Genomic DNA, 24,624 nt, shown 5'->3' on the forward strand with positions numbered 1-24,624 from the left:
ACGGTGAAAGAAGATAAAAAATCCTATACAAACATAACAACCTATTCTCAGATCAAACATATTAGCCGAATTCCACTCTCATACAGTGGCATTGGAACAATTTTTTATAGTGGAAGTGCTGAAAGTCTTGAACAAAACTGTAAATCCTGTATATGATGTAAAGCACTTCCAGCCACAGGGTGCTGCTGCACCCCTAGCATCCCTAATTCCAGCACCCCTGCTCTCAAATAGCCTGGAATAAGTCTAGGGTACTGAAAACTCCATTGATTTCATTATTGAACTGTAACATATTTCCCTTCCCACTCCACATGCTTTGCTTTTAACAGTAGTTCTCATGCTGACAGGGATGAATTGAGCTTCCTGGGAAGTCCACCTAATGCTAATAAATTAGAAGGCACCACTGCAGAATATCCCAAGGCTAATCCCTCTACTACCCCATAAGCGGAGCATGCCATTTTCACAGCACTGAAAGCTCCCTTTCTATGTCAGTTTAAGAACAGAAAAAATGGAATGCATAATTCTTATATCATGACACAAGAGTTAATGTTTATCCCACTTAAGCATACCATTTCATAAAGAGAAATTTAATGTAGAATGTGATAAATTAATACTAATAAGATCAAATGAACTATTTCCTTTATATTACAAGGGTAATGCACCTATTAAATATTAATACAAGCTTCACGAAATCCCGTTAGACAGTGAAAATGAAAGGCAATTACTACCTCATTTACTGATTACCTTTTAATTTTTATTGAAGTATATTATTTGTCAAATAAATAGATAACAAGCTTAATTTCACAAATAGGACACAATAAAGTTTATAAAACAAATTCATGCCTGGCCTATGTCCATATGTAAGTGGAGTTACACCAGGAATTAATTCAGTGTTCTTGCATCTTTTTATTGTAATAGCTTAATACATTTTTCTTACTATTAAATGTTATCTGCCAATTGCTAAGATAATGGTATGAAAGTGTCATATGCAAAAATGTGCTTATATGGGCTATCATCCACTGAAAACTTCAAAAAAACTTCAAAAACAGACTCCAACAAGAAATTGTAGAATTGGAATTAATTTGCCAACTAGACACCACTAAATTAGGCTTGAATAAAGACTGGGAGTGGATGAGTCATTACCTAAAGTAAAAACTATTTCCCCATGCTAATTTTTCCCCTACTGTTACTCACACCTTCTTGTCAACTGTTGGAAATGGGCCATTCTGATCATCACTATAAAAGTTTTTTTTCCTCCTGCTGATAATAGCCCACCTTAATTGATTAGTCTCATTATAGTTGGTATGGCAACACCTATGTTCTCTGTGTATATATATATATATCTTCCTACTGTATTTTCCACTGCATGCTTCCAGTGAAGTAGGTTTTAGCCCACAAAAGCTTATGCCCAAATAAATTTGTTAGTCTCTAAGGTGCCAAAGTACTTCTCGTTCTTTTTGCTGATACAGATTAACACGGCTACCACTCTGAAACCTGAAAACACATGCTAATCCTATAAATAATCCACGTATTAACAGGAAAATTAATCCCTTTAACAAATAATGGCTCCCTCTGCAGGGCTTAATCCTGCAGTCTTTACTTCAGGAAAAACTCCTATTGACTTCACTGGGAGTTTTGCCTAAATGTGGATTGCAGGGTTTTGCCCATATTTAGGAATAGATTATAGAATTAAGAGCCTGTAACATTATTATAGAAATAAAAAGTCTAGCTCAGGAAAATAATTTCAAAGCTTCCTCTGGTAGTGTCCAAGAAGAGAGTTACAAAATAAAACGGGTTTTACTGAATATGTGCTCAAAACTAGTATACAGCTAGGCATCATGGGTATCAGGTTTTGAGAAAGAAATGACAGTATTTTTCACTCCTAACTTTGCTCATTTTGGATATTTGGTTAAACATCCTGCCATCCAAACAACACGAGAGGCCTTGCTGTTTGTTCTCTTTATTTACACAAACCCTCTACAAAAAACAGATGTGTAGTTGATTAGTATTTTCAATTATGAATTTTTTGACAGCTAAGACGGTTTATGAACCAGAACGACCAGGAAGAGCTGCACAAACTGAACAGAAACATGGTATTGTTTGTAACAAAGCCCCATGTTAGCAATGTTTCCCTGAAAAACATCATTGCCACAGTAACCCAAACATCTTCTCGCTTCCAACAATCAGCTGGAAACTTTTAATAAGAAAATCAAATATAATAATTGGTTGTGGTTGTTAACTGGAAAACACTAACTGCTAACAAAGGAAGGGTAGCAGTAACTGAAGTCAATGGATATACCCCACTCATCTACCTGTGTTCCAGAAGTAAACTGTCAGTTTCTTGCCAACACTCTTGTGTGTCAGACCCTTATTACCATAAAGGTAAAGGAGCCACATTAGGACTAATTAATGCAAGGTAGCTAACTACATATAGTATTACAGATGTATAGAAAGAGACCTTCTAAAAACATTAAAATGTATTACCGGCAAGTGAAACCTTAAATTAGAGTGAATAAATGAAGACTCAGCACACCACTTCTGAAAGGTTGCCGACTCCTGAGCTAGAGTGATGTCATATAGCTTTCTGCAGGCTCTCTTTCACCATGGATGAAATTCACCCATAATAAGAGTGATCATTTCACCCACCACTGAAATGCTTCCACCTCTAAAGTGAAACACAGCAAGTGTTTAACAGTAATAATATATAAGGAAAAAACCTTGAAGAATATTTCTTCTTTGAGGAATGTCAATATCTGCAAACCAATCTGAAATAGATTAAAGACCTCCACATAGTTTTTTGTAGCATATTAATTTTTTTATCACAAGTGCCTTTCAGAATCTGTGACAAAAAAAGCAACACTGTAATATTTCAAAATGTAATGTTGTTCTGAACCCCAATAAATGCTCTGTTTTCATATACTTGCTTGGCTTTATTCTGTTCTCAGCAGTACAAAAACAATACAACTAGCTATTGTTTCTAACAGTAACTAAGAATATTATTCATTTATTGGAAGCTTAACAACGAAGTCACACATACAAGCACAGAGCTGTTTATTGATGCAGCATTTCACTTTAAGAGGTGTGTTGATCAACAGTACATGGAGTACTGCACATATTGACTTTTTAATCACATTTTCAACCACAAATCCAGAGCTCTCTGCTAGATCAGCATTGGTAGAAGTAACATAAAGCTACAGACTCAAGATTTTCAAACAGTCTGAGAGTATGGACCATATTTTAATACACAGATTGTCTTCATGACCATCTTCCCCCCATTCACAATCACATAGACCACCTTCTCCCATTTGCAAGTGCATAACATGCCTGTGACAATTACAGCTCTTGTTTATATGGCAAAAATATACTATAAGTATTTAATATATGTTTTATTTCTTTTACTAGAAATAAAGAGTTAGCACCGTGTGATCAATCTGCTCTCTGTCCATCACCAGCAAGAGCTCTGTATACCACAGCTTGAAAACCTCTCTAAGATAGCGTTTTTCAAAGTTTGGGTCATGACCCAGTACTGGGTTGTGGCATGTAAGGCACTGGGTTGCTCTGGACAGCACTGCCGACCAGGACGTTAAAAGTCCCATTGGCGGTGCTGCTCGGCTAAGGCAGGCTAGTGCCTACTTGCTCCGACACCGTGCTGCGCCCCAGAAGTGGCCACCAGTGGGTCGGGTTTCTAGGCAGGGGGGCCATGGGGTTCTGCACACTGCCCCGGCCCCAAGCACCGGCTTCCTGGCCAATGGGAGCTGGGAGGGGCATTCCCTGCAGGCGAGAGCCAGACCTGCTGCTGGCTGCTTCAGGCACAGCGCAGTCCGCGGCGCCAGGATAGGCAAGAAGCCTGCCTTAGCACCCCCGCTGCACTGCTAACCGGGAGTGGCCTGAGGTAAGCCCACACCCCAATTCCATGCCCCAGCCCTGACCCCCCTCAAACTTCCCTGCACCTCAAACACCTCATCGCCAGTCCCACCCCAGAGCCTGCACCCGCATCCCAGAGCCCTGACTCCCTGCTGCACCCCAACCCTCTGCCTCACTCCAGAGCTCACTCCCACACCCTGAACTCCTCATTCCCAGCCCCACCCCGTAGCCCTCACCCACACACCCCAACCCTCTGCCCCAGGCCTGAGCCCCTCCCACACCCCATACCCCTCATCCCTAGCTCCGTTGCATCATAGGCATCAACAATTTTTTTCAACTAGGTCCCCAGAAAAAAAGTTTGAAAATCACTGCTCTAAGACATATGGATGGCCTTATGGCTGAGGCACAGAACTTGCAATAACAAGATCTCTAGCTCTGTCTGTGCCAGAGCCTTCCTGTGTGAAAGTTACTTCTCCTCTCTGGACCTAGTGTGCACACCTGCAAAATGTGAATAATATTTTCCTGTCTCACAGGGCCCCTTGAGGCTTAAGCCATTGTTTGTAAAGCACATTTTTAAGGTAAAACTGAAGGCTCCTGGTCTATTATCTTCTTTCCTGGGGTGATTTACCTCCTGTCTGTTCAGAAGATGACCATTAATCTCAGTATATAAAAAAAATCTCATCTGCAGGATACCAAAGAACTCCCACAAGATTCATGTTCCAAGATTGTAAGCCCAAAATTCTGCTCTCAGGGTTGTTGATGGGAGATTTTTACAGGCAGAAGGAGCAAAATACTAGAATCAAGATCCACCATATGCAGAAGAGAGCAGAATTCTGCCCTTACTGATTATGCCTTTTTTATACACCTACTTGCAGAGGCTGAACCTGACACAGGCAAAATCATGGGACTGTGTCCAGGCTGCAGGATCAGGCCTACAGTTTGTAAGTATCAATTTAAACAAAGACCACACCAGTTACAATAGCTGTTGTAATCAGAATTTAGTACTAAAACTTGCAATCAGATACAAAAATATGGCTTTGATCATCTGTTATTTAGTGATCTGGCTGCATCATGGCATTGTTACCTAATCTCTGCAAGAAGTACTACTAATTACAAACCATTAAAAATTGCATTATCTAAAGAACTGGGAACTCAGCATAACTGATTATTATATTTATTCGTTCTCACTTCAGAGACAGTGGATTTATGGAACTGCTTCTTCCTTTTGCTGCTCCCAGGACACATTTGGAACAAAGATGTTTCATCTCTAGGGGTTTGTCCTGGTAAAATACTCATATAAATCATTAAAACAGTCGAAGTGGTTTTGATTTTATTTTTGTAGGAACAAAAGAGCATGCCTTTCCTGAGATTTCACTCCATCCTTACTCAAACTCTCACTGAGGCTTGCCCATAGACTGGCCATCGTCTAGGGCAACAGTTCTCAGCCAGGGATCTTGGGGCCATGTGGGAGGAGGCGCGCAGGTTTCAGGAGGTCAGCCAAGCCTGGCCGGTGTTCGACTCACTAGGGCCCACGGCAAAAAGCCGAAGTCCTGCCGCAAGGAACTGCAGCCCAAGGACATGAACACCTCCACCCGGGGCTGAAGCCGAAGCCTTGGCAACTTAGCTTTGCAGTGCCCCCTGTGGCGTGAGACCCTGGGCAACTGCCCTGCTTCCTACTCCCTAGCACTGGCCTTGGCTTTTGTATGCAAAATAACAGTTGTGGCACAGATGGGCCATGGAGTTTTTATAGCATGCTGGGGAGGCCTCAGAAAAAAAAAGATTGAGAACCTCTGCTCTAAAACAGTGGTTTTCAACCTTTTTTCATTTGCAGACCCCTACAAAATTTCAAATGGAAGTGCAGACTTCTTTGGAAATCTTAGACATGGTCTGCAGACCCCCGCCTGGGGTGCACAGATCACAAGTTGAAAACCACTGCTCTACGCAGCCCAACTGGGCTGTGGTGTGATACAGAGTGACACTTCCGCAAAGGGAGCTCCTAGGTGACCAAGTGAAATGGGACTGTGCACCACCCCTTAGGATGCTGCAGCGGGCTCATCTGCCTGTGTATTTTGCCAGCTCTGCTCTGGTGCTTCTGTGCAAGAGACGGCCACAATCTGAGGCACAATTTCTCCTTACACTTCCCCCAAAGTCCTTTTTCAACTGGAGGAGGAGGCATCAAACCCAGAAGACAACAAGGAATGTGACTGCACTTGGTGCGTTTGTAGAGGAGGTAATGAACAGTGGCTGTAGGCATCCTCCTAAATAAGGGAAAGAAACTATAACATGCCTCAGCCAGGTCTGTAATAAAGAAGGATATAACCTGAATCCCAGGTGGCTCAAGTTATCACAGCAGAATTCCAGTCAGTCAGTGTGTGGCAGATACCTCATGGAAAGGGAGCATGAGCTGTGAACACCACGCTAGTATTTTGACTTATTCCTGGTGGGGTAGTGCCCCGATAGCAGTGGTTTTCAAACTGTGGGTCGTGATCCCGTACTGGGTCATGGAATGTAAGGCAGTAGATCATGGCGGCTCTGGTCAGCACTGGTGACCGGGCCTTCAAAAGTCCCATCGGTGGTGCTGTCCGGCTAAGGCAGACTAGTCCCTACCTGTTCTGACACCACGCTGCACCCCATAAGCAGCCAGCAGCAGATCTGGCTCCTAGGCGGGGGGCCACAGGGCTCTGTGCACTGCCTTGGCAGCCCCGCTGACCGGGAGCTGCCCGAGTTAAGCCCGTGCCCCAATCCCCTGCCCCAGCTCTGAGCCCCGCCCCAAACCCAGAGCCCCTCCCTGCACCCCAAACCCCTCATTCCCAGCCCCACCCTGCAGCCCTCACCCCCCCATCCCAACCCTCTACCCCATCCCTGAGCCCCTCCCACACCCCAAGCCCCTCATCCCCAGCTCCGTTGGGGTCATGAGCATCAACAATTTTCTTCAACAGGGTTGCCAGAAAAAAAGTTTGAAAGTTTGAAAACCACTGCCATATAGCCCAGGAACTCCCTGAAGCAAATAAAGAAAGAGACTGGAGAACTGCTAAATAAAAATCTTCCTGGATAGCATTGTGCCTAAATAACCTTTTCAACATGTACTGGATGGCTCTCAAAAAGCAACTATGAGTGTGTGACTGCAACAGTTTCCCAACTACCAGGAGCATAGTAACAGGAACTGATCTCTTATTGTTTATTTTAACCAGCCCTCTCTCCTCTCTTCCCCACCCCACGGTATTTCCTTTTTGCATGCAATTTAAGACAGCCTAGGACAACAGAATCTGCCTCTCAAAAACCTGCACATTTTGGTCAATGTTCACTTTCTGTCCTTCACCCTGCAATGGTCTAAGGCAGACAGAAAGGAGCACAAGTGCTCTCGATAACTAAAAACAAAATTATCTCTGCCCACAAACAGGCATTTAGCAAGAAAGAAAACAGTGAAGTGGAGAAAGTTACAGAAAAGCTAAAGATCTGCAACATTCTACACAAGTTCATCAGAGAGCTTATTGGAAAAAATATCCATTGGAAATATTCCAAAAGGAGAGATTTCAAGCAAGGGAAAATTGTAACCAAGCTGTTCAACTCACAGAAGCTTATTTCAGGATACAATGTACAATATCCAAACTGTGGATAAGTCCAATATAAGCACAGAGCTGCCCTGTTCAGAACAGCAACATTCTCAAAACAATTACCATTGGTAACGGACATACTAGAACAGCAAATAGAAAGTGCCATTCTAGGTCTGCTTTGAAAATCCCTTTTCTTCACAAAGGCATTAATAAATTATTGTATAACAAACTAATCTCTGACCAATGAGCCAGACGTCAAGATTAAAACAGCAGAAAATTCGCTAGACAGGAAGCTTCCTTAAATTATTAAGCACCTGTCTCTGATATTCAGCAACATTTCTACTATCCAAGCAAGTAACCACTCTGAAACTAGCCCATGATCCATAACTCCCACATGCACTATTTCACACATAGTATTTAGGTTGCCAAACTCAATAGCCTGGTAGGTATTAATATTTTACACAGAAGATTTTTAAAATACAGAAAGCATTTTAAGCAATTATTGTAACATATTCCTACTGATCTCCTTCAAAGATGCACAATAACTCATTGGCCATAATCTTTTAATTATTTGGGCTTATGTCCCACACAAACATGTATATAACTGGCTAGTCTGGTTAAACTTGTATTACCTCCTATTACTATTATGTCATTTTTTTTTAAATCTAGTATGTCTTTGAAAACAGTAACAAAATGCAAAGATGTAGACTCTGTGAGGCCTCTTCCAAACAGTGGGCCTAATTCTGATCTCTCTTGCACCAGTTTTGCCCCTGAGTAACTCCACCAGAGTTACTTCTATTTTACAACAGTAGAAGTGAGATGTGATTTAGACCTACTATCTCTACATCTCACCCGCTATTGCCTTTCATCATTGGAGCTGCGAACAAGAACCTTGGGTATAAATATCACCTGTGATTAACTCTCACAATCTTGCTCCAAAGAATCTTGTAATTCTCTCTCACTACTGTGGGACTAAGAGTTTATCACCTGCAACTGGCTCTCTCATTTTTGTGGCACAAAAACGATTCCATTGTATATGACCTGCGGGTGACCTGCCTTTCACTCATCTCTCCCTCTGCTTGCAGCTCCCCTCTGGGGCTGCAGCCATCCCGAGCCCGCACACCAGCTATTGACATGACTGCACTGGGACACATGGGTGTCAGAGAGCCGGCTGAGGCACTGCATCGGCCCGGCCCCAGGCTGCAAAACAAACACTCCCCCCAGAAGCGCCGGCGGCAGCAGTCATACAGGGTTTTCGCGGGCTACACTCGCCTGGGGATTAGCGCGGAGCAGCAGGTGCCAGGGCAGGGGGAGGAGGCACTGGCAGGCGGCACCTGCCCTCGGCGGCCGCGCGCTCTTACCTGACCCGGTTGTCGCGGAACTTGCTCTGCTGGGGCTGGTTCAGGTAAATGGTGCGGGCTGCTGCCTCCGCCAGATCCGCTGAGGACGTGGCTCCGGACATCTCATCATCCGCCTTCTTATAGCCCGAGGGGGAACAAACGGGTCCTGCAGGGAACAACAGCAGAGAGAGCCCGAGTCAGCGAGCAGCGCGGGAGAGACTCAGGGCAGCGGCAGGGAGATGCTGCACTGTGCACGGATCCCCCCCCCAATCCAGCTCTTGCCCCTGCTGGGCTGCAGCCGCTGCCTCTGGCGGCCGCCAGCCCCTGGCCCCGGAGCTGCAGCAGCGCGGGTGTTGCACTCCTCTGTGCCCCAGCCCCGTGTGTGCGCAGCACAGCGAGGGAGGCACAGACCCTGCCCTGCTCTCGCCGAGGCCGCTAATCATAAACAAAGTAACAGCGACAAAAGGAGACATGCCTCCCTGCCCATCACAGCCGGTTAAACCCACCCACCTGCCCACAGCAGCCTTTGCAAGTCCCCACAGCCTCTGCACATGATGGTGCCTTATGGGGTGGGGTATTTGGGGGGCGGGGCTTTTTAATGGGTACGTGGATAGACGTGAGTGAGAGTACCTGAGCTGGGATTGTCCCTGGCAACGGGAACCTCTATAAAACAAACAGCCTGGGGATTAAGGGGGGAGGGATATGATAGACTGAAGCGATCTTGCCTTTAGGAGTTTCCTGCCTGGTGTTTAGCCAAAGCAATGGCTGATGGTGAATAATGCAAGCTCCAGTGGAAAAAGCGCTCACAAGCACCTGTGTAAAGGAGGATAACCTAAGGCGATGTACTGGGGAGAGGCTGTAGCAGCCTGTTTCTTGTCAGAGAGGGCTTCCCAAGTATATGCTTCCTGGTGCCGTTCATTCCCTTTAGATAGGGTGACCATCCCTCCCGTTCTGGCCAGGCCATTCCTTTTTTAAGCCCTGTCCCGGCCCTCCTGACTTTTTATTTGCAAAAGTGAGCATTTATCTGGTTTGTCTTGCAGACTTGATCAGTTTTGTCGGGAAAAAAAAAGGGGGGTGTGGTGCAGAGAAAGGTGCATGGGGACGAAGGGCGACACCAGCCCCGCATGGGCTGGGGAGAGTTCGATCCAGCGCCACATGGTGTCCTGTTTTCCCTTTGGGAAATATGGTCATCCTAGTTTTAGGAAGAACACAAATATGAGGGAAAGGAGGGGCCTGGTGCCGGATCAAAGGAGTGAGTGTCAGAACACCTGGGTTCTGTGCTTATATCTTTCTACCGATTTCCTCTGATGTGAGAAAGTAACTAACCCTTACGGTGCCTCAGTTCCCCCCTTTTTTACAAAAAAAAAATTAGATGTCACCACACCCATCTCTGTGGCAGGAAGGTTGTGAGGTTTAATGTTTGCAATGTGCTTTGGGATCCTTAGGTGGAAAATGATACAAGTGTACAAAGTATTTTATATTACACATTACCATCCAAATAATAACTTTTCACCTATATAGTGCCTGAAGCACCAGAATCTGAAAGCATTTTCACAAAGATGAGGTTTACTACTCCCATTTTACAAATTTCATTCAGTCTGCACTGGGCTGTTTTTTTCCCCCCATTTCTCTGATTACAACTGTGTCAGTTCAACCTGGTTGGTCAAAAGGTCCCATAGCCTTGTATAGACTAGCACTCACGCAGCTAAACTGTTGGTAGCTTAAATTCACTAAGATAGCAAGGTCACTGACTTCAATAAGAGCAAGGTCAGCTCTCATAAAAGAGAAAGGTTTCCAAGCACACAACGATAGAAAAATTACAGGTAAGGTACAAACAGTCACAATGTCAGATGCACTATGTAGCTCTGTCAGTCAAACCAGGCATTCTAGAGAAAAGATTCTTTGCCAGACAGTGAGAATTTATTTCGTGAGACACCTTGGCTTCCTGGTGAAGACTCTGCGCTATTCAACACATGCCAGCTTGAGCATTGTGAGCCTGACCAACGCCCACTTAAGTCAATGGAAAGATGCTCACTGACTTCAATGAATTTTGGTAAGGCCCCATTTATGCCTTGATCCTGCAAAAACTTTCCCACAATTTGCTTTAGATATGTGAGCAGTCCATCCAGCGATATGTTGTTCTGCCAACAGGACTATTCATGAGGCATGAAAGTAAGCATGCCCATAAGTTTTCAGAGGATCATGGCTGAATTGTAAAGATGAGGATTCTGTAAACTGGGCTGATGAATATGAATAAGGTTAAGATTCAAACTCAAATCAGATTCAAAACAAAAATGAACCAGCACCCACTTCATGCTCTGAGCTTCATAATCAACATCCGTAGCCCTTAGCTTAATTTTACAATTTTGAAACTTGAAAAAGGTTTTACCATCTTGACCTGTAATTACAGAAACATTTCACACGATAGCTGTATTTCAGAAAGAATTCTTGCGAATCTCTGTGTATAAACTTAACTACAGATAAGACAAAAAACTATATGTATGGCAAAAATTCATTCATTTGTTCTGTCACACCTCAAACCTGATTTATAGCAAAACTACGGGATGTATAGATGTCCATGTGTCTTAAGTTGTTACACACACTCATAGCCAACAGCCCTCCACCCCACCCCCCAGCCACACACACAATTATTTAGGGATGTAGTAGATCCAGATTCAAATTCCTGCTCTGCCTCATTTATAGAAGGGACTTGAATCCAGGTCTCTCACTAGTCAGAAGAATGCCTAACAGGCTATTGGACATTCTGATGCTGGTGGGGAGGTTTCTCAATTTCGCCTGCTGAAGTTCTTCCATTTTGTATAAACAATTTAATTATTTGTTGGAACAGCAACTTGAATGTGACACTCCCCTATTCAAGGTGAGTGCCATAACCACTCACCTATACAGTTATTCTCTGTCTGCCCCAATACCTATTTTATACACAGCAGAACAGCTCCAGCAGGAGGGACTGAGAGAGACCAATCCCAGAATACCCAAGTGGTTAGGGCAGTTTCCTGTGACATGGGAAAGCTGCTCCAAATCGGACATAACAGAGATTTGAATCTGGGTTTCCCACTTTCCAGGCGAGTCCCTAGCTCATGGGTATTCTGGACACACATACACCCCAAAATTCCCAACCTGCCTGCCCCCGACTGCTTTGTGTGAGAGGTCTAATCTGGTAGGCATGCTCTGAAAACACCTACCAGATCTCCCCAGATCAGGGAAGAAAGACACAGGAATGTCTAATTTGACAATGCTGTCAGTTTTGTGAGATCCTTTTGTAATTCTTTTCAGTCAGCTTTGAACCTAACCACCTTGAGTAATTTTGTATCAGCTATGAATCTGGCCACCTCACTGCTTACCCACTTCTGCAGATCATTTATGAATATGTTGAACAGCACTGGTCCCCATACAGATCCTTGGGGGACCCCACTATATACCCTTCTTCCACTGTGAAAACTAACCATGTTGTTTCCTAGCTCTTAACCAGTTAGTGATCCATCAGAGGACCTTCATGCTTATCCCATGTCTGCTTACTTTGCTTAAGAGCCTTTGGTAAGTGATCTTGTCAAAGGCCTTCTGAAAGTCTAAGATCTAGATCCACTGGATCACCATCATCCACGTTTGTTGACATTCTCTAGACTGCAAAGGGAAATCATGCCTCAACAAAAGCTGTGTTGGCACTTTCCTAAACATGTTATGTTCACGTATGTGTCTGATAATTCTGTTCTTTACTACAGTTTCAACTAATTTGCCTGGTACTGAAGTTAGGCTTCATGGCCTATAATTGCCAGGGTTGCCTCTGGAGCAATTTTTAAAAATCATTATTGCATTAGCTATCCACCAGTCATCCAGTACAGAGGCTGATTTAAGCAGTAGGTTACATACCACAGTTAGTAGGTCTGCAATTTAATAATTGAGTTCTTTCAGAACTCTTGGGTGAATATCATTTGGTCTTGGTGACTTATTACTCTTTAGTTTATCGATTTGTTCCAAAACCTCCTCTATTGATACCTCAGTGTGGGACAGTTGCCCAGCTTTGTCATCTAAAAGAATTGCTCAGGATTGCGAATCTCCCTCACATCCTCTGCAGTGAAAACCAATGCAAAGAATTCACTTTGCTTCTCAGCAACAGCCTTGACTTCCTTGAGTGTTCCTTTAGCACCTTGATCATCCAGTAGTCTCACTAAAACAACAAGGAGTCCAGGGGCACCTTAAAGACTAACAGATTTATTTGGGCATAAGCTTTTGTGGGTAAAAAAAAAAAAGCTTATGCCCAAATAAATCTGTTAGTCTTTAAGGTGCCACCAGATTCCTTGTTGTTTTTGTGGATACAGACTAACACGGCTACCCCCTGATATTTGACAGAGTGGTCCCACTGATTCTTTGGCAGGCTTCCTACTTCTGATGTACTTACAGCAAAAAAAATAAAAATAAAAAAAGTTAGTTTTTGCATCCTTAGCTAGTTGTTTTTCAAATTCTTTCTTGGCCTACCTTATACTTTTACACTTTTACACTGCCAAAGTTCATGCTCCTTTTACTTTCCTCACTAGGATTTAACTTACAATGTTGAAAGGATGTCTTTTTGTCTCTAACAGCCTCTTTTATTCCGCTGTGTACCCATGGTGGCATTTTTTGGTCCTCTTTGTGTGTTTTTTTTATTTCGGGTATATATTTAACTTGAGCCTCTATTGTGGTGTTTTTAAATAGTCTTCGTGCAGTTTGTAGGCATTTCACTCTTATGGCTGTTCTATTTAATTTCTGTTTAACTAGCTTCCTCATTTTTGTGTAGCTCCCCTTATTGAAGTTAAATATTGCTATGGTGGATTTTTTTGGCATGCCCCCACCCCAAGGATGTTATATTTAATTATATTATGGTTGCTATTACCAACTAGTTCAGTTATAGTCACCTCTTGGACCAGATCCTGTGCATCACTTAGAACTAAATCAAGAATTGCCTCTTCCCTTGTGGGTTCCAGGACTAACTACTCCAACAAGCAGACATTGATGGAGAAGTGGTCTAAGAATTTTATCTCTGCCTCCTGTCCTAGCATGTGCTAGCACTACCCATACAGATGCTACAGAACACTGGGAATACAGCATATGAGCGGTGTAGGAAAAAGGCTAATAACCTCTCTTTGGCCTGGTCTACACTACATGTTTAAACTGAATTTGGCAGTGTTAAACCGAATTAAACCTGCACCCGTCCACACAACAAAGCCCTTTAAATCGATATAAAGGACTCTTTAAACCGATTTCTGTACTCCTCCCCGACAAGGGGAGTAGCTCTGAAATCGGTATTGCCATGTTAGATTAGGGTTAGTGTGGCCACAATTCAACAGTATTGGCCTCCGGGCGGTATCCCACAGTGCACCATTGTGACTGCTCTGGAAAGCAATCTGAACTCGGATGCACTGGCCAGGTAGACAGGAAAAGCCCCGCGAACTTTTGAATTGCATTTCCTGTTTGCCCAGAGTGGAGCTCTGATCAGCACAGGTGGCAATGCAGTCCTAAATCCAAAAAGAGCCCCAGCATGGACCGTATGGGAGATACTGGATCTGATCGCTGTATGGGGAGACAAATTTGTTCTATCACAGCTCCATTACAGAAGACGAAATGGCAAAGCATTTGAAAAAATCTCCAGACTATGATACAGAGTCCACAGCACAGTGCTGTGTGACAAGTGTAACGGAAAGCCAAAGAATCAAATGGACGCTCATGGAGAGAGGGAGGGGGTATTGAGAACTCCAGCTATCCCACAGTCCCCGCAGTCTCCGAAAAGCATTTGCATTCTTGGCTGAGCTCCCAATGCCTGAAGGGTCAAAAACATTTTCCCGGGTGTTTCAGGGTATATGTCATCAACTTATACCCTCCCCCCCCCCCGAAAGAAAAGGGAAAAAAATCATTTCTCGCCTTTTTTCAATGTCACCCTATGTCTACTGCATGCTGCTGGTAGACGGGGTGCTGCAGCGCTGAACACCAGCATCCCCTTCCCGGTAGCAAATGGTGCAATATGACTGATATCCGTCTTCATCATCCGCCCATGAGTGCTCCTGGTTGGCCTCGGTGAGGTCGGCCGGGGATGCCTGGGTAAAAATGGGAATGACTCCCGGTCACTCCCGGCAGATGGTACAGAACGGCTGGTAACCGTCCTCATCACAGCAACTGGAGGCTGTGCTCCCAGCCCCCCCTTTCATGTCTAAAGAAAAGATTCTGTACTGCCTGGACTATCAGAGCAGTTGGAGGCTGTGCTCCTCTCCCCCTCCTACCCTTTAATGTCCTGCCTGGACTATCATAGCAGCTGGAGGCTGCCTTCCCCTCATTTTATCTCACTAAAAAGTCAGTGTTTTTATTCCTGCATTCTTTATTACTTCATCACACAAATGGGGGGACACTGCCATGGTAGCCCAGGAGGGTTGAGGGAGGAGAGAAGCAACAAGTGGGGTTGTTGCAGAATGGCATGCAGCTCATCATTTCTGCGGGATATCTGGGGCTCTGACCCGGAGCGGCTGTGCTCTCTGGTTCTCTAGTACACTTGCCCCATATTCTAGGCAGGACTGACTCTATTTTTAGACAAAACATAAAGAAGGAAATGACCTGGGGAGTCATTCCCATTTTTGTCCATGAGCCCCCGGCCGACCTTAGTGAGGCCAGCCAGGAGCACCCATGACAGCAGTAGACGGTACAAAACAATTGATAACTGTCATTGCTAATTTCCAATTGCAAACAGTGCAAAATGACTGGTAACCATCATCTCATTGCCAATTTACAAAGGCTGATGGTGCAATAGGGTTGGTAACTGTCTCTGCTACCTTGCAAAGGCAAATGAATGCTGCTGTGTAGCACTGCAGTACCACGCCTGTCAGCAGCATCCAGTACACATACGGTGACAGTGACAAGGCAAAATGGGCTCCATGGTTGCCATGCTATGGTGTCTGCCAGGGCAATCCATGGAAAAAGTGTGCAAAATGATTGTCTGCTGTTGCTTTCACGGAGGAAGGATTGAGTGACGACATTTACCCAGAATCACCCATGACACTGTTTTTGCATTGGGATCTCAACCCAGAATTCCAGTGGGCGGGGGAAACTGTGGGAACTATGGGATAGCTACGGGATAGCTACCCACAGTGCAACGCTCCAGAAATCGATGCTAGCCTTGGTACATGGATGCACACCGCCGAATTAATGTGCTTAGTGTGGCTGCGTGCACTCAATTTTATACAATGTTTTACAAAACCAGTTTATGTAAAATCGGAATAATCCCATAGGGTAGACATACCCTTTGCCGAAGGCAAAACTCAGGTTTAAGTCAGGCATAGCAAAAAGGAGCTAATTACACTGACCTACATTCAACTGTGGAGCCTATTCCCACAAATCACCCCAGACTTGCTCAAAATCACCTCCCCTTCACCCTAGCCTAGAAGACGCCTTCTGAGACATTGCTTTCACTTACTCCTCACTAAACTGCAAGACCACAGTCATGTACACCAGTAAACTGACAATCTCCATGGTAAGAGGATGCCCTCCTATACCTCTATGGACACAACTGACAATATTCTGTGCTGAAATGAGGCACACATGCACCTTTCAACACATTAGAGTAACAGATCTGCCAAACTACTCCAACAAATCCCTTCTGTTTTCCATACAGTGAAGGCAGTAGGAGTGCAAGCAGATAACTGCTGGAATTAAAATCTGTGGTGCACAACACATACAATGGCATCTTCTCTTAAAACTTTTTCATGTCTACTTATTATACCACTCGTACCAAACCATTTCCAACTATTACTGCCAGCTCTCAGGGGCACAGTCCAGGTGTAGGTGTGGCATGTACCTTAACATTGTATTTCTTGGTTTTCAGAGATTTAAGCTCAGCCATTCTTGACATTTGGGAATGCCACTGGACACCTGTGGGCATCATTAACTCTGTGTTAATCAAATTTTGGGGCATTATAAGTTCTTTGTGGGTAGGGACTGTCTTTTTGTTCTTTGTACAGCCCTAGCACAATGGAGTCCTGCTCCATGACTGAGGTGCCTAGGCACTATGATAATATAAATAAATAATAATAAATTAGACTGAAAGTTCAGCATGTTTTTTCACTTGCAGATTTTGGGCCATTTTTGGACAGAAAAGAAGCTGTACACATCTGACCTGTGGAGAAAAAGTCTTCTGAAAATTCTGATGATTGGGATCCTGTATTTTCAGGCTGTCACACTTGAAATAGTTCATTTCATTTACAACAGTATCATTTTACTCCCTTTTTCTTTATAAATATCAGTGCCATAAAGCAGCTGTGTATGAATAATATAGTTAATTAAGTAGATTATTTCCAGGATAGTCACATTTTACAAATACTACAAATCACTGTAATGAGCCATAAAGCCAGTGTCTCTTAGACCATGGTTTTTAGTATCTAGCAGAGGTATGAATTTAAGTTCCCAAGCTCATCTTATGAAGGTGTTATGAAGGTTTCCTTTGAGGACAAGGACTGAGAGGTCAGATGCAGAGTAACTGCTTTGTGAAAAGCATCAGCCCATGGCTCATAGGTTGTTTTTGTCTTAGCATTTTCTCAGTAGAGACACTATTTTTTTGGCTCATTATGAATTATAACCTACTAACCCTCCTTTCATCCTATCACTGCAGAGGTGTTAATTTCCCCCTTCATTTTAAGTGTTTTTTTGCAACATGTGTGAACCTCTTATGCTTAACAATCTCTCCCACTTTGTATTACCTGTGATACTCTGGTTACCCTTTCCAGACCTGTTGAAGAGCTCCATGAAGCTTTAAAAATTGTCTCTTTCAACCAACAGAAGTTGGCCCATCTCACTCACCTTGTCTCTCTCATATCCTGGAACCAGCATAGCTACAACAACATTGCATATTACATATGGAACTGGAACATCCAATGATGTGCTAGAGGAGGCTCCTAGTAATCTGCTTTGTTCTGTTTGTTACCCCTTTTACCACTTAAAATCTGACTTTTATAGGTAATAAAATTTGTTTTAAACCCAGTTTCTGTAATTTCTAACAGGGGGAGGAGGGGAAAAGCCTCTTGTTAACTTTTCCACAGCAAATTCAAAGAAAGGTTGGGCTGATTTCCCTGCCTGTGATGGAATTTAACCTTGGCTCAAAGGTGCTCTTGAGGAATATTTTTAAATTTTTGGAATGGAGCAAACTGCATCCAACGGCAGTTAGTTTCAGTAAAGTGCCTAGGGAAGTACACTCCACTGGTCCCCTCTAGTTTCTGGGTTTTTTAAAAAAAATACCTCAAACTCATTTCAAATTATACAGATATAGATTTTTCTGATTTGGTTTCAGGGCAAGTAAAACTTCATAAAGAGAAAAAAAGTGAGAATATTGAGGGCTAGTTGATCCACTCAGGAGGCCAAATGGAAGTAGCAGAAGCCTATCTCTGGAAGACTAGAATGCTAACAACCTAGTACATCTCAGTAGAAGCTAATATTGAGGTCCTGGTGAAAGACCCCAACACTGGTATTAATTTTAGTGCAAAAAGATGTTATTTATTAACTTGAATATTTGAGATAATCAATACTCAAACAAAATTCATAGTAATGAAATTGCACTCATTAATCACATGTATGCATCTGATGCTGCTTACAACATACACTAATAAATAATCAGAAAACAGCTGAGAAGCATTTATGGTAAAAACCCAGCTCAGTATATGTCAGTGATTAAATATTCAGTCTTTCTTGAAGTCATCTTCATTCCTATTCAGAGCACATTCCTCAAACTATAAATGAAAGAAGTAGGGCTGTCATGCGATTAAAAAAATTAATCGTGATTATCACAGATTGGGCCCCTTGTGATGTCACCTCATGTGCTCAGATGCCACTGAGTCAGCCTATTCTGCCAGCCTGGGCCCCCTTTTACCTGGTCTTGCTGGGCTGGGCTCTCAAGCCTTTTCCAGCCAAGCATACAGGCAAGGCCACAGCCAACTGCACAGAGAGAGACAGAGATCCACTCTGGGAAGGCTCAGCTTAAGGGGCCTGCCACAGCACCCAGATATCCACCCCTCTTTGGGGAACAAACCCAAAATGATATGAAATTCGCCCCCTCCCTCAGTGTGGAGAGAGGTGTGCACACTTCTTCCCCTCCCCCCAGTTAGAAATTACAGAAACTAGGTTTAATAAACAAATGTTATTACCTATAAAAGGCAGATTTTAAGTGGTAAAAGGGGTAACAAACAGAACAAAGCAGATTACTAATCAAATGAAATCAAACACACAAACTAAGATTAATATAGTAAAGAAACTGATTACATGTAAGTTCTCACTTTAAATGTGGTTCTAATAATCTTCTTCACAGGCCAGACACTCTTCAAGCCTCTGTTGAGTTCTTTCTCCCAGTTCAGTCTTAGTTGTTTCCAGCAGTCATCTTGGGTGGGGTGGCAGGGGAGAACCCATGACCAGGATTACCTCACTCCCCACCCTTAAATAGGATTGCATAAAACAGGAGTCCTTTGTTTCCTTGTTTGACACACATACACCCCAGCTTTTCATGGAAAAGGACAGAATTTAAGATGGGTTCCAGTATCAGGTGACATGGTCACATGCCTCTGTAGGGCCCCTAGAGCCATTCTTCACAGGCTGACCCACACGTTCATAGGAAGACTAAGTCTCTTGCAATCCATTGTCTCTTGCTGATGGGCTGTCAGTACTGTCTGGCTTTTTCATTGCTGTACATGAAGTGTTAGCAGGAGGCATCACCCAAAGTAACATAGTTGAAACATAGATACATAGTCAATACTTCTAATTTCAGATACACAAATGATACATGCATACAAGTAGGATAATCATATTCAGTAAATTATAACCTTTCCAATGATACCTTACAAGAGTTATCTTGCATAAAGCATATCTTACTTATGTCATATTCCTACCACAAGCATATTTTCATAAAAAACATGGAGTCAAATGTCACAGAAATTAATCACACTGCTAAACAATAATAGAATACCATTTATTTAAATATTTTTGGATGTTTTCTACATTTTCAAAAATGATGATTTCAATTACAACACAGAATACAAAGTGTACAGTGTTCACTTTATATTTATTTTTTATTACAAGTACTTGCAATGTAAAAAAAACCCCAAAAGAAATAGGATTTTTATAATTCACCTAATACAAGTATTGTAGTTCAATCTCTTTATCATGAAAGTAGAACTTAAAAATGTAGAATTATGTAAAAACATGCATTCAAAAATAAAACCATGTAAAATTGTAGTGCATGCAAGTCCACTCAGCCCTACTTCTTGTTCAGCCAATCGCTCAAACAAACAAGTTTGTTTACATTTACAGGAGATAATGCTGCCCACTTCTTGTTTACAATGTCATCTGAAAGTGAGAACAGGTGTTCTCATGGCACTGTTGTAGCCAGAGTCGCAAAATATTTACATGCCAGATGCGCTAAAGATTCATATGTCCCTTCAGGCTTCAACCATCATTCCAGGGAACATGTGTCCATGCTGATGACAGGTTTTGCTTGATAACAATCCAAAGCAGTGCAGACCAACGCATGCTCATTTTCATCATTTGAGTCAGATGCCACCAGCAGAAGGTTGATTTTCTTTTTTGGTGGTTCAGTTTCTGTAGATTCTGCAACTGAGTGTTGCTCTTTTAAGACTTCTGAAAGCATGCTCCACATCTCGTCCCTCTCAGATTTTGGAAGGCACTTCAGGTTCTTAAACCTTGGGTCGAATGCTGGGGTAGCTATGTTTAGAAATCTCACATTGGTACCTTCTTTGCGTTTTGGCAAATCTGCAATGAAAGTGTTCTTAAAATGGAAAACGTGCTGCGCCATCATTCAAGACTGCTGTAACATGAAATATATCTCAAAATGCAGGCAAAACAGAGCAAGGGACATACGATTCTCCCCAAGGAGTTCAGTCACAAATTTAATTAACATATTTTTTAACGAGTGTCATCAGCATGGAAGCATGTCCTCTGGAATGGTGGTCAAAGCATGAAGGGGAATATGTATGTTTAGCATATCTGACATGAAAATACCTTGCAATGCCAGCTACAAAAGTGCCATGCAAATGCCTGTTCTCACTTTCTGGGGACATGGTAAAGAAGAAGCAGGCAGCATTATCTCCTGGAAATGTAAACAGACTTGTTTGTCTTAGCAATTGGTTGAACAAGAAGTGGACTTGTTGTAGGCACTGAAGTTTTACACTGGTTTTGTTTTTGAGTGCAGTTATATAACAAAAAAATTTGCATTTGTAAGTTGTACTTTCACAACAAAAAGATTGCACTACAGTACTTGTATGAGGTAATTTGAAAAATACTATTTCTTTTATAATTTGTACGGTGCAAATATTTGTAAATAAAAATAATATACACTTTGATTTTAATTACACCACAGAATAAATTATATATGAAAATATAGAAAACCCATCATAGAATCATAGAAGATTACGGTTGGGAAAGAACTCAGGAGGTCATCTAGTCCAACCCCCTGCTCAAAGCAGGACCAATCCCACTAAATCATCCCAGTCAGGGCTTTGTCAAGCCGGGCCCTAACAACCTTTAAGAATGGAGATTCCACCACCTCCCTAGGTAACCCATTCCAGTGCTTCACCACGCTCCTAGTGAAATAGTTTTTCCTAATATCCAACCTAGACCTCCCGCACTGCAACTTGAAACCATTGCTCCTTGTTCTGTCATCTGCCACCACTGAGAACAGCCAAGCTCCATCCTCTTTGGAACCTCCCTTCAGGAAGTTGAAGGCTGCTATCAAATCCCCCATCACTCTTCTCTTCTGCAGACTAAACAAGCCCAGTTCCCTCAACCTCTCCTCATAAGTCATGTGCCCCAGACCCCTGATCATTTTTCATTGTCCTCCGCAGGACTTTTTCCAATTTCATCCACCTCCTTTCTGTAGTGGGGGCCCCAAAACTGGATGCAGTACTCCAGATGTGGCCTCACCAGTGCCAAATAGAGGGGAATAATCACTTCCCTCGATCAGCTGGTAATGATCCTACTAATGCAGCCCAATATGCCGTTAGCCTTCTTGGCAACAAGGGCACACTGTTGACTCATATCCAACTTCTCATCCACTGTAATCCCCAGGTACTTTTCTGCAAAACTGCCGCTTAGCCAGTCACTCCCCAGCCTGTAGCAGTGTATGGGATTCTTCCATCCTAATTGAAGGACTCTGCACTTGTCCTTGTTGAACTTCATCAGATTTCTTTTGGCCCAATCCTCCAATTTGTCTAGGTCACTCTGGACCCTATCCCTACCCTCCAACGTATCTACCTCGCCCTCCGGCTTAGTGTCATCTGCAAACTTGCTGAGGGTGCAATTAATCCCATCATCCAGATCATTAATAAAGATGTTGAACAAAACCGGCCCTAGGACCGACCCCTGGGGCACTCTGTTTGATACTGGCTGCCAACTAGACATTGAGCCGTTAATCACTATCCATTGAGCCCGATGATCTACCAGCTTTCTATCCGCTTTATATTTAATCCAAAATATTTAATAAATGTTAATTGGTATTCTATCGTTTAACAGTGTGATTAAAACTGTGATTAATCGTTGCGGCAGGGTAGGGGTAAGATCCCCTTTAAAGCCCTGCTCTCTGGCCAGAAGGCCAGGTGTAGAGATGCAGGTACTCAGCAGGGAGCCCAGCTGCAGACCCTAACGAGGGCTGGCTCAGAGGAACATACTGAGCTAAGTAGTGACAGCTGGGCTGGAGCAGGAGAGGGCTATAAAAGCCCTGGACAAACCTCAGTGAGGGGGCTAGCCTGGGAGGAGATAGGAGGGCAGTATCTCTGTCTCCTTGCCAACAAGGAAGCCTCAAGTGCCAGGAGACCCTGGGGAGGGTCTATGGGGCACTAACTGTTGCGAGATCTGGGAACTGCACAAGCACTGTAAATAAAGACCCTGGGGTGATCCAACAAAAAGAGGCATGGAAGATTCTTTATAATATGAGCCTAAACACCGGGTGCAGGCCCAAAAGTGGGAGAGCCTGCACGGGACCCTGAGACACTCGTGATTAATTTTTTAAAATTGTGATTACTTTTTTAAAGTTAATTGTGTGAGTTAACTGCAATTAATTGACAGCCCTAGAAAGAGGTAAGTGTCCCCAAATCCAGTAACACTAGGTTGCAGCATATACAATACTTCGTGTCCTCCATTGCACAGGCTGTTAATGTCCCATTTTTAGTTTTATTACTTTATAAATCCAACACATACCAAAAATAGAGCTTACATATTTATTTTAAATATTTCACTCATTTAACCGCAGAATTCTCCCTCACCTATTTTGCATGAGTCTTCACTGTGAGGGGAGGTACTCCATAATTTAAGTAAAAAAAATTTGATAGAGAGAAGAGCAATTACTGTCTGGTTTACAGCTCGGGCTGAACCAGAGCACTATTATCACTTTAAAAAAAGACCAACGCGACAAACCATACCAACCAAATTAGCACCATGTCCACCAGAGAACTCACACACGTGCCTCTGTAGGATGCCCCAATTGTTGTTACTAATTTTACTTTAGTAAAATTCAAAAATCATTTTTTCTGCCAGCAGAAAACTGACATAACAGAGGACAATCTAAAATCTTCTTTATACAAACAGAAAACACAGAAGTTCAAGTCTCACTTCCCCATAAACTGATTTAAAATAACATGGTGCTATGCCAAATCAGCAGTTATAAACGAAAGCTCAAAGCTGCCATTTCTATTGTCAGACGTGCACTCTCAGACTCCTGTAAAATAAGCTAACTTAAGAAAAGTTAAATTATTCAAATCTATGGGAGGGAGATAGACTCATAGACTCTAGGACTGGAAGGGACCTCGAGAGGTCATCGAGTCCAGTCCCCTGCCCTCATGGCAGGACCAAATACTGTCTAGACCATCCCTAATAGACATTTATCTAACCTACTCTTAAATATCTCCAGAGATGGAGATTCCACAACCTCCCTAGGCAATTTATTCCAGTGTTTAACTACCCTGACAGTTAGGAACTTTTTCCTAATGTCCAACCTAAATCTCCCTTGCTGCAGTTTAAGCCCATTGCTTCTTGTTCTATCATTGGAGGCTAAGGTGAACAAGTTTTCTCCCTCTTCCTGATGACACCCTTTTAGATACCTGAAAACTGCTATCAGGTCCCCTCTCAGTCTTCTCTTTTCCAAACTAAACAAACCCAATTCCTTCAGCCTTCCTTCATAGGTCATGTTCTCAAGACCTTTAATCATTCTTGTTGTTCTTCTCTGGACCCTCTCCAATTTCTCCACATCTTTCTTGAAATGCGGTGCCCAGAACTGGACACAATACTCCAGTTGAGACCTAACCAGCGCAGAGTAAAGCGGAAGAATGACTTCTCGTGTCTTGTTTACAACACACCTGTTAATGCATCCCAGAATCATGTTTGCTTTTTTTGCAACAGTATCACACTGTTGACTCATATTAAGCTTGTGGTCTACTATGACCCCTAGATCTCTTTCTGCCATACTCCTTCCTAGACAGTCTCTTCCCATTCTGTATGTGTGAAATTGATTGTTCCTTCCTAGGTGGAGCACTTTGCATTTATCTTTATTGAACTTCATCCTGTTTACCTCAGACCATTTCTCCAATTTGTCCAGATCATTTTGAATTTTGACCCTGTCCTCCAAAGCAGTTGCAATCCCTCCCAGTTTGGTATCGTCCGCAAATTTAATAAGCGTACTTTCTATGCCTACATCTAAATTGTTGATGAAGATATTGAACAGAACCGGTCCCAAAACAGACCCCTGCGGAATCCCACTTGCTATACCTTTCCAGCAGGATTGGGAGCCATTAACAACTACTCTCTGAGTACGGTTATCCAGCCAGTTATGCACCCACCTTATAGTA

The 24,624-nt window shown here is 43.0% G+C and overlaps 1 protein-coding gene across 2 annotated transcripts in view; it reads right to left on the bottom strand.

The window, feature by feature from the left end:
• Positions 1–24,624, bottom strand: part of ATP8A2 (ATPase phospholipid transporting 8A2) — a 591,777-nt gene that overhangs the window by 554,925 nt on the left and 12,228 nt on the right. The window contains exons 1-2 of one of the 2 annotated variants that reach the window (XM_030562284.1): positions 9,266–9,315; positions 8,777–8,921 (exon numbers count right to left, since the gene is read on the bottom strand). In XM_030562284.1, the coding sequence (XP_030418144.1) occupies positions 8,777–8,921; positions 9,266–9,308 (188 nt within the window). In that variant the 5' untranslated portion in view covers positions 9,309–9,315. Of the gene's footprint in view, positions 1–8,776; positions 8,922–9,265; positions 9,316–24,624 lie in introns of those variants that run through there. The other variant, XM_030562288.1, reaches the window with a different exon arrangement.

The sequence above is a fragment of the Gopherus evgoodei genome, chromosome 1 (genome assembly GCF_007399415.2).
Source record: "Gopherus evgoodei ecotype Sinaloan lineage chromosome 1, rGopEvg1_v1.p, whole genome shotgun sequence".
Classification (NCBI taxonomy): Eukaryota; Metazoa; Chordata; order Testudines; family Testudinidae; genus Gopherus; species Gopherus evgoodei.